The sequence below is a fragment of the Fukomys damarensis genome, unplaced genomic scaffold, assembly GCF_012274545.1.
Source record: "Fukomys damarensis isolate Sample0158 unplaced genomic scaffold, DMR_v1.0_HiC HiC_scaffold_16, whole genome shotgun sequence".
NCBI lineage: Eukaryota > Metazoa > Chordata > Mammalia > Rodentia > Bathyergidae > Fukomys > Fukomys damarensis.
Window position 1 is genome coordinate 118,304,901 of NW_022900928.1, and position 11,386 is coordinate 118,316,286.

Sequence of the window (11,386 nt, forward strand, 5' to 3'; positions counted from 1 at the left end):
AAGGTGATGTCCACAGAACTGGAATTAAAGGTGTCTGCAAGAATGTGTCCTTTTCAGAAGTAACAATCAAACCAACAGCAGGTTAATAAAGGTTTTAATTTCACACACAAAAAAATTCTGTATAATTTATAAAGGAAAAAGGAGAAACCACGAAGGATTCAGAGGAACAGTTCTGCTAAAACACAGATAAAGTGCCACTCCATACAAAACAACAGCAAAAACTAGAATCATCACTAAAACGCAAAAAATAAAAATAAAAAAAATTAAATTAAAAAACCACCGCACAAATAATGTGGCCAAAGCTGCCAGCAAACCTGGGAGTGGCTTGTTAGGCCAAGTGTAGGAACCTTACTTCTGTTTTCTTCTCCCTAAAAAGAAAGAAACCAATAGCCCAGGGAAGCTGAGGTGGGAGGAAGCCCTCAGAGGGAGGAAATCTTGGGACAGGAAGATTGCACACCCATGTGCAGGCTTTGTGCTGTTTCTGTAACAGACCATTTGGCTGATCGCTCCTTTGTTCTGGCATTTCACCTAGTGACTGTAGATCCTGATCCACTCTGTTCTTATGCCAGTGGGCACACCTATACTTGAACCTCTATACTTAGTCCAGTGTCGCTAAAATCAAACACATTTTTTTTCCTTGGGACAGTGTCTTGCTATGTAGTCCAGGTTAGCCTCAAACTCATGGTGATCCTCTTGCCTCAGCCTCCCAAGTGCTGGGATTACAGGCGTGTGCCATCATGTCTGGCCACTAAATGCTTATTCATACTGGCACACTTTTAATTATAACTTCAAAACCTCAGACATATTGCATACATAAAAAAGAAACAATTTACTAATTGTGCATAAATACAATGAAAGAAACTGCTTGGGTTATCAGTCAAAGCATGCCGTAAAGGAATCAATCATTGTGGTGAGACACTGCAAAATAATTGTCACAAAACTCTCAAGGCTTAACAAACTATAGTTTTTCAATAAAATATATTTTTTTCAGATGTTGCTAAGACTTATGTATCAAGAGACAAAAGCAGAATTTTGAAGTAATGGATTAGAAAGACAGAGGGCAGAACTCTATTAGATTCTGTACACACTTGCACGTGAGTGTTACAGGATGTAAAGCAAAACAGGGAGGAAAAATACATATCCATCTTACCGGGAAACTTAGGAAACATCCTTCTGGTGCATGGATGCTGACTTCCCTAAAAACTTCTGTGTATGCATGAGATTCACATGTACTTGGAGCTCAAGGTATGTTCCAGATTTAGAGCAAAAGTCTACCTCTGGGATCAATTACAAAACGGGGAAGGGGGTGTTAAGGAGGGTCATTCGCCATTTTCAGAGGATCAAGAAGAGTGTGGATGACAGTTTTTTTGGTTTTTTTGGTACCAGGGATTGAACTCAGGTCCTTGCGCTTGCAAGGCAGGCAGCAGAACCACTGAGTTAAATCTCTGGCCCACACTGTATTTATTTCAATATGTACCCTTTTCAGGAGGTCACAAGTTTTACAACTTTTTTCTCTTTAACTGCAATATGTAAGAATAAATTTATAGATTATTTTTTGCAGAGGTTCTAAATCGTAAAGCTTCTTAGAGAATTTTGCACTTGACCATGGAGGAAAAGGAAGAAATGTGTTGCTTAACATGTGCATCTGTAGTATCACTACATATTTCCTAAAATGTAAACACTTACATTTATTATATTTGCTGCTGAACTATTTAAGTTAGGCCTGGAATTAACAGGGCACAGCAAGTAAACAAATAGCTTTGGAATAAAAATATAAATAGAAGATCAATTAGTGGATTTGCTTATTGCATTCTGCTGAAACAAAATTAAAGTGTGTACACACATATAAATATATTCCTATGAAAGTTATCTTTTTACAGGCCTACAGTCTTGGCTATTAAAACATAACAACATCTGTCCACATGCAACTTTCCGATTCCCCATAATATTAGGGGACAGAAATCAATTAAGTTTGCATTTTAATTTATTTTTCTCTTCCAAAAATTTCAACTAAGATCAAAAGGTTGTTTGTGTCCAAAACTAATTATTACCACATTCCAATTCAAAGTCACTTAAAAGTAATATACTACATATTTGGTATTTTTGATAGGTTCATTATTGTGCAAACTTCCTGGAACTGAAGTACTCTGTCCCCATCTAATTTTCCCCTTCCTTCTAATTTGTCCCAACTCACTAACTGCCCCAAGCTCCAACAATGGGCAAACTGATCACACTGTGCAAAAAATAATAATAATATATTATCTATTTATAATTTAAAAATATATACAGCCAGCTTAAAAAAAATATAAAACAAAAACAAAAACCAAACTCACAAAACCCAACCCCTATCAATATAATCTAGCTGAAATCTCCATTTACAGTCGAGGGAGTAAGCTAAAGAAGAGAAGGGAGAAGGGGAAGATTCACAAGCCCACACCAAAGGACAGAGTAGAATTCAAGTCCCAAATTTGCAAGGAGGAGCAGTGAGGTTAACTCATATATTCTAGTAATCTATTTTCAACAACTTATGCCCAAAACATGAAGGTCAAACTGAATCAGATTTCTGTGCCAAGTGTTCTTCTAAACTATACACACATGCAAGCTATGAAAGCAATTCCACCGAGCTGTTCGAGGCCATCTGTTTATAGCATAACTTTGATTTTCTCTGTCTTACTGCAAACCTCACTTCGTATTGCTCCGTCATTTTTAACAGCTTAGAGCTCTCAAATGTAGAGACTGTGAATAACTGAAGAATTCATAACTACTGCACTTATTTATGAGAAAACTGGTATTTGAAAATGTAACAAAGCTCCTGGTAGGAAATAAAAATTTAAAAACTACTTTTTAAAAAATAAAACAAATATTTTCCTCTGCTCTTACTCCTACAGAAGTATCACTGCACCATTTTGGAACATTCGCCTCGATGTGTGCTGGTCGGTGGCAGGAGGCAAAGCATTTATCAGTAGTTAAGCAAAAGTGCTTAGGTCATTTGCAATTCAGAGGTCCAAAATTTAGAATAGGTGACTAAGTCACAACACAACCAACTCTCCAGAGTGGGCCTGGAGCTCTCTGAAGGCAATCTTCCAGAAAATATGCTGTTATCTTCCGGGATAATGAGTTTTAACATGTTTTCTCCCCCTGAAAACCTGATGTGTTTCGTTTTTACCTCAGAACTGAAGAGTAATCCCCTCATCTATAATAAAAACAAGAAAAAAACAGAAGAAAGTGAAGGTTTCATTTTGCTATATTTAACTGTGTGATCCTAACACCTGGGCTCACAGAGCCCCACCCTCACAGCCTTTCCAAGGCTGGTGAAGCTGCTGACCTAAGCTGGGTATGCTGTCCAAGTGATTAAGGCGGCACTTGATCCTGCACCCCACTCAGCCTCAACTCAGAGCACCTAGAAACAAATATACCATGCACCTGTTATTTGTTAGTTCTTGAGATTACCTAAATCAGTCACATTTTAATTCTCACCCTGTTTTAAGGGTAAAGCAAGACAGTAAGTAATTAAATGCTCAAGTTTTCCCATACAGCTCATGTAGTTCATTTCACATGTGCGGCAGGATTTTTGGCTTCAGTGGTCCGGGGTTGGAGCTGTAACACAGCAGCACACCTCTTGACCTCTCTCTGCCAGGGAGGCAGAGATATTAGCGTTCTTCCTTCTCCCTAAGAATCCCTCCTGGGGAGTCCCAGTTGGAACAATATTATCTTTCTACCTGTTTAAATTTCAGTTACAACACATTAGGGTCGAGCCTGCTCCACGATACAAATAATACAGAAGAAAATAAAAGATTCTAACTTCACCATCACAATAATAAAGATGAATAGCATGAACAAAGTGTGTGAAGGAATTTCTATAGAGAAAAATTTGAGGTGTACAATGAATACCAAAGATAGGACTGTAACACATTCTAAAGCACCAACAATCCATTTCTTGGAAACTGCATGTAAACAGCAAAGGCACGACAGATTCATGAAATTTAAAAGACAATTAAAAAACAAAAAGCTCAAGTCAGGCAACAAAAATGCCTCTTGCAAGGAGGATAAACCGTCAGTCATTAGTGTAACTCAGAGAGCTGGCTTTCCAGTGAATTTTACTAATAAGAAACACATATGAAAGGTCACAGATTTAAATAAAGCATAACATAAAAAAACAAAAAGCCAACTGATTTCTGTATCTTCACACACTTTTCAGGTGAATGGATTCTGACACTTTTATTTCTTCTCTGAACTTCCTCACTGTTGATCTTCTTTACTTTTTAATTTATTTTTTATTTTTTTGTTTTTTTTGAGACAGGGTCTCGCTATGCAGTTCAGGCTGACCTTGAACTCACTATGTAACTCAGGATGGCCTTGAACTTGTGCTGATCCTCCTGCCTCAGCCTCCCAAGTGTTGAGATTACAGTTGTGTGTCACCACGTACAGCACGCAGTTACTTTTGAGCAGGCATACTCTTGTGGCTCACCCCAACTCCTTCAGGCTTCATTCATCCTGTGTGTGTGTGTGTGTGTGTGTGTGTTTATCTATATATCTATCTATATATATATATTTACAACATGTACTCATAAGACAAAATGAAGTACCACTTTTGTAGGAGAAAAAGAGGATAATCAGCTACAGATGAGACCAAGGTGTCCATAAAATAGCATGGATTATTCCACATAACTGCAATTTTGTCTTTTGGTTTGGCCCTGAGCTGTTTGTTGCTCCCGCATCAAGTAGAATTTCAAATTCTCCTTGGGCAGAGGAAAGGTGACATTAGTGGCAGTGAGAGAGAAAATGCAGTGCACACTACCAACACAGGAGACTTCCTCATGAGGTTGGACGGGCAGTCTTCCCTGCTTCCATGCTAAGTGCCTGAGAGTTCTTTTCTGTTTCTAGCAGCTCATCAAAGATTTCCCTTAAAATAAAACAAAAAATATAATGGGAAATTCAGTGAATAGAACCAAAGAACAGACAGGAGAAAAAGCAACAGGAAATATTGATAAAGTTTATACAACCCCATTTGATACCTAAATTTTGCTAATAAGTACCTCGTTTATTCCATCACCATCTTAAATTCCTCAAAATAATAATTTTTGAGAATGAGGCGAACCAGCAATAAAAATGCTATATAGTTCCCATTCATACCAATCAGATCTAGCTGACAGAACAAAAAGGCCAAACCAGGCATGGTGGCACATATTTACAATCTCAATGCACGGGAGGATGAGGGCTGAGGCAAGAGGTCAAGGACAGTGTGGGCTATAAATGGAATTTAAAACTAGCCTAAATTACATGGCAGGACCCTGTCTCAAAACAAAAACAAAAAACCTGGAAGACCATAAAAGTTTGATAGAGTATCTTCTATCATAAAACAGTATTAAGTTCTATACCTACATAATATTGTGCAATGAATAGTTAATGCTGAGTTGAGAAAATCCAGACTTACAAGGAATTATGTAAGTATTAAGTAAAAAACAATAAAAACCAAAAATTGTAGGGCCAAGGAATTAGCTCAGTGGTGCCTATGCCTGCCACGCAAGCACAAGGTCCTAACTTCAATCCCTGGTACCAAAAACAAAAAACACAAAACCAAAAAATGGTCAACCAATCAAGTAATGTGGGGATATTTCATTCTCAAAGAAGAATATAGGTAAGTTTTAGCCAGTTACTTGGTATCAGGCCAAGTTTCTTACTTGTGCATATAAAAGAAGATGTAACCACTCCGATCTCGATCAGTCTGCACAGCAGTCTCTTGGATTTTAGATACTTCCAGGTCATTGTAAGTGAACCATGCTTGCTTCTTAATGTCATACACATCACTAATGTAATGACCTGCAATAAGCAGTTAGTTACACCTATTAATACAATTCACATTGGGAGCAATCAAGCTTTAAGTTTCTCTTCATGTATTCAACTTAAACCTTACAAAGCCAAGCAAAGAGCAACATAACAAGGGGCAAGTGATAACCATTTACCTGAAGAAGAGGTGCTGCCAATATGACTGACGACACTGATAAGCCGATAGGAATGAGGGAGAGTCCCAGTCTAAAAAACAGAAGTGGGTATAACTTCTCATTTGAATAAAAGCAAAACACTGGATTTGAATTATTATCAAAGTTGACACAGCTGAGCCTCAGTGCAGGGTTTATTTATTTTGAGCATAACAGCGTAACATTTATTGAGGAAAATAAGAGAAAAAGTAGAAGAAAGAAAAGGAGAGGAAAAGAAGAAGACACAGAAATGCTATGTCCTGCATACAGGACAGGGCACTAGTTTACAAAGACTCAAAAACAAGATTCAGTGGTTATACTGTTCATACCTTTTGGCCCAAGAATTCACCCCCAACTAAGAATTTATTCTAATGAAATAATTTGAAAGAAGAAAGGAGCCAGGGATGTAGTTCAGCGGTGCAACACCCGCCTGGCAAACTCAAGGCCTTTGAGTTCGATTCCTGTTTAAAAAAAAAGAGAGAGAAGAGACTAAAAAGAAGAAAAGATATGGAAAAAGAAGAAAAAATGAGAACCAAGATCTGTCATGTAAAGGTACAAGATCCCAATGATAAATGTAACTGTACTGTATACTTAAAAAGTACCAATAACTCCAGTGAAAAAAAATAAAATAAAAAACTACTCTGCTGGAATGGAGGGGCATGCTTGTAATCTCAGACGTAGATGCTGAGGTAGGAGGATTACCATGAGTTTGAGACTAGCCTGAACTACATGGTGAGACCCTGACTCAAAAAAAGCAAAAGGGCTGGGGATTTAGCTCAGTAGTGCTGCTCCTGCCTTGCAATAACAAAGTCCTGAGTTTGATCCCCAGTACCAAAAATACCAAAAACCAAAACCAAAAAACCCCCCAAAAAACAAAACAAATTACTTGGAGATACTACATGTTAACTTGTTTTTCAAACCCATGTGAATTTACATAATAACTACAGCTCTTCAAAAGTAGTTATGTTGACATTTTGTCCAGGTACTGGACAAAAAAAATTTTAAAAATTTGTGTTGCTATAGGGATTATAGGTGAACTTTCATATTTTATATATTTTAAATGTTATTAAATAATGCCAGTAAAAAACAAAAATGCAAATTGATATTCATGCAGTGCAGGACGCACAGTAGGGTAAAAATTTGTGAAGGAAGGGGCCGGGGATTTAGCTCAGTGGTTCGGTGGCCTGCCTTGCAAGTGCAAGGACCAGAGTTCAATCCCCGGTACAAAAAAAAAAAAAATAAAAGAAATTTGTGAAGCAATACAGCTCCATGTAAATCAAACTTCATAAATTTTGGCATAGTAATTTATTTCTGGAGATTTAAAAGAAAATCTAAAATATAGAAAATAATTATGATGAAAAATTGACAATTTTAATACTCCGTGTTAGCTAAAAATAAATAGTATGGTTCATTTCAGTGGAGTTTAGCCAACAAGCAGCATTAAAAACTTCACTTATATTATGACATTTTTAAGCCTATGTGGAGTTGAGAATGCCAAAAATATAGGTCAAAATGCTAATAATAGTTATAGTTGTGTTAGTTCTGAATAATTAACAATTTGTAGGAAGCCAGGTGCGGTGGCACATGCTTGCAATCTCAGCATTCAGGAAGCTGAGGCAGGAGGGTTGCTGCAACTTGAAAGCCAGCCAGGACTGCACAGTGAGACCCTATCTCAAACAACCACGACCAAGGGCCGGGGATTTAGCTCAGTGGCATTGCACTCGCCTTGCAAGGAGAAGGTCCTGAGTTTAATCCCCAATACCACACACAAAACAAAACAAACACCCAATGTACACACACAGACACACAGAGCAGGAAAAAGGCAATTATTTAAGGAAAGAGGTAAAAAATGGACCAATGTGCTCTAGTTACATAATCAACAGTTTTCACTATAAAGATAATACAGTTACGTGGTGAAACTAAAGGTAATTTAATGTATACTGTTTCTACTCATATGCATATTCAGGGTCCTACAGGATGCCCAGGATGTATTTTTGTTTTGTTCTGAATCTTATAGGTAAGAAATGAAAACCAAAGGATAAGAGACAATGAAGGCTACTTGAAGGCTGCTGAAAGAACACCACCCGGGCTCTTTCAAGAGCAGAAGAAGCACTGGTGATGTGACCAGTTCTACTCAGGGATAAAACATTACCTCAGCATTTCTTTTCAGTTCCTCAGCTTCAGCTTCTGTGTATTCCATATCAAAAATGTCCTCATTTCCAGAATCCTCATCTGAGCCCAATGCATCCAGAAAAGAGTTGTTAAACTCTAAGAAAGAAAGGAAAATTCTGTAAGAGATGTGAGTAAGAAGATAAAGTAGTTTGAGATACACATTTTGTCATCCTAAGAAAACATGAAACAATATCACAGTGCAAACCAGGGAATAATGGCAGACAATGGAATCTGTAAAAATAAAATTCTCTTACTTCTTTTATACATATTTACACGACAAAGGGGTCTAACCCTGACAAGAAAGGAATAAAACTAGGAAATATATTTTTACAGATAATCCTAGTTCACTTAATTCTGTATCATAAAAATAGTACATAAATTTGAAGTACTTGGCGAATAACAGGTATACACTACCATGGCCTGGCACTATGCCCCTTTCTTAAGAAAACTACTGGATGATGTTTTTCATCAAAGTACAAACATACAAAGAATAAAGAATGAAATACAGGAAATGAGACATTCATACAAAAAAGTCAGGAGTCCCCAGGAGAAGGGCAGGGAGATCCAGGGTATCTGCATGGACACAGCGGGCTATTAGTCCAGACTGAAGGAAGCACTGTGACTCCAGACTACCATCCTGCCACCAGCTCACTACCCTGAACCCGAAAGACAGAGTGCTTGATTGTGCCTAGCTTGGATCCTTATTTGTGACTTTGTTTCAATTATATGCCTGTGGGATTCTCACTCCTTCATCCCCTGCTGACCAGGTCAGCCAAGTGAGAACTGGAAAAAGGCCAGTGAAGTAAGAAACAGACAATATGGAAGTCAGTCCCATCTCCATGACAATGCATCTCTGTGGACCTCCCAGACCTGGTTCACACATTAGTTCTGACAAATGCCAGGACCATGTGGACTTTACATTACTCAATACTCACTTATGACTGCCTACCAATTTCCCCAGCGAGCTTTTGGAAATTCAAGGAAAAACTGAAGCCACATTCTGTTCTAGGAGTCTTAACATTGGCGATATTAGTCTTTCATTAAATAGACATTGTTTGGGCCTTTTCACTGAGCTACATCTCCAGCACATTTTTATTTTTAGTTTGAGACAGGGTCTCTTTGTTGCTAAGTTGCCCAGGTTATATTCAAACCTGCAATCTTCCTGTGTCAGCCTCCCAGAACAATGGGATTACAGGCATGTGCCACCATAGTCCCTGATTTGTTTGTTTTTAAACTGTTGAGATATATATAGATAGATACTAAAACTATAAAAAATAGGTGAACATAAATGTTAAGAATAGTGATTTCCTCTCAAAGAAACAGAGAAGAACAGATATACAAGTAATTTTTTTTTTTTTTTTGAGAAAGGGCCTCACTTCTGTAGTCCAAGCTGGCCTCAAACTCATGATGCCCCTTCCTCAGCCTCCTCAATGCTGAAATTACAGATGTATGCCACAGTGCCTGGCTGCAGGTAACTTTTGAGGTTCTATTTTTTTTTTGTGGTACCGGGGATCAAACTCAGTCAGGACCTTGCCCTTTCCAGGCAGGCATGGTGCCACTGAGCTACATCCTGGCCCTGAGGTTCTACTTCTGTACACGGGAGGAGTTTAAACTTGTTATTGTTAAAAACATTTTACAAGCTCTTCTATGTGTAATACATTTTATTTTTTAAAAATGTAATTAAAATAATCTCCATACCTTGAAGACTCAACTCTGTAGCTCTTTTGAGGTCATCATCTTCTTTCTGTTCCCAAGCCTCCTAAACAAAACAAAGACAAAAATAAGACTAAGGTATTTAAAGAGGTATTTGATCAGAATACTTAATGAGGATAAAATCAGCTAGTCCAGAAGTATTAGTTAATAATGCTTTCTTCTTTTCTTCTGTTTTTAAATTGAGACAGATTCTATGATCCTCCTGCCTCAGCCTCCTGGAGTGCTGGGATTAGAAGCATGAACCAAGACTGGGGGTTGGGGCAGGGCTTGACCTTTCTTTTTCTTTCTTGTTTTTAGTGCTGGGGATTCTGTTTTGTTTTTGTCTTTTACACAGGGTCTTGCTATGTAGTTCAGGCTAGACTTGACCTCATTATGTAGTTTAGGCTGGCCTTGGACTTTTTTTTTTTTGGTACCGGGCATTGAACTTGGGACCTTCCACGTGCAAGACAGGCAGCTGAGCTAAATCTCCGGCCCTGGCCTTGGACTTTTGGTTATCTTCCTGCCTCGGCCTCCCAAGTGCTGGGATTACAGGCTGCCTGCTATGCCTAGCTAGATGCTCCATTTTATAACCTATCCTCAGATCTCTGAAAAATAGGCTTGTTTTAACTGAGCTAATTGATAGAAAATAAGATGTCTCTTTTGTATGAAAATGGGGAGTGCTAACGTCCTTTTTCTGTTCTGTAAATAATATGCTTAGAAATTAGACCTTGGTCTTTTGTCTTCTATAGGAGTATTTCTAAGAGACTGGGGATGTAGCTCAGTGGTAGAGTGCTTGCTTATGTACAAGGCCCTGAGTTTGACTGCCAGCATCAGAAAAAAGGTAATTTTTCTAAAATGACTACTACAAATTATTTGTAAAATAGTCTGATATATGTATTTTGATAATATAGTAGCAAGAGTTATAGATCCTTATAAAGAAAAGCGTAGGACAGCTGGCTCTGAAATTATTTTAAAGCAACAGTTCTCAATGTTGGCTGCACATTAGAATTACCAGGAGAAGCTTTTTTTTTTTGGTACCAGGGATTAAACTTGGGACCTTACACTTGCGAGGCAGGCAGTGGCACCACTGAGCGAAATCCCTGGCCCAGGAGAAGCTTTTAAAAATCTACATTAGTCAGGTATGGCGGTGGATGCCTGTAATACCAGCCTCAGGCAAAAGGATCACAAATTTGAGGCCAGTCCGGGACTTGAGAGGCTGTCTCAAAATTTCAAAAAAGGGCTGGGGGGCTGGAGATTTAGCTCTGTGGTTCCGCTGTCTGCCTCCCAAGCACAAGGTTCCAAGTTTGATCCCTGGTACCAAATAATCAAAAAAGGACTGGGGATGTAGCTCAGTGGTAGAGCACTCCTGAGTTCCTCAGTGGTAGATCCCCAGTCCTGGGGAGAAAGTCCATATAAAAGGCAAAGAGGTATCACAGATATCACAGCAGAATTTCTGAGGGGCAGAACAATCCAGCTATTAGTTTTTTTTTTTTTTTTTTTTTTTTTTTTTTTCAGGGATTTAATTAAGGGCCTTGTTTTCAAGG

The 11,386-nt window shown here is 38.3% G+C and overlaps 1 protein-coding gene across 2 annotated transcripts in view; it reads right to left on the reverse strand.

Moving 5' to 3' along the window:
* Positions 1–4,352: 4,352 nt before the first annotated feature.
* Positions 4,353–11,386, reverse strand: part of Usp37 (ubiquitin specific peptidase 37) — a 79,499-nt gene continuing 72,465 nt past the window's right edge. For both annotated transcript variants that reach the window (XM_010611911.3, XM_010611913.3), the window contains 5 exons: positions 9,849–9,909; positions 8,131–8,246; positions 5,964–6,033; positions 5,682–5,820; positions 4,353–4,903 (listed from right to left, as the gene is read on the reverse strand). In XM_010611911.3, coding sequence (XP_010610213.1) covers positions 4,816–4,903; positions 5,682–5,820; positions 5,964–6,033; positions 8,131–8,246; positions 9,849–9,909 — 474 coding nt within the window. In that variant the 3' untranslated portion in view covers positions 4,353–4,815. The remainder of the gene's footprint in view (positions 4,904–5,681; positions 5,821–5,963; positions 6,034–8,130; positions 8,247–9,848; positions 9,910–11,386) is intronic.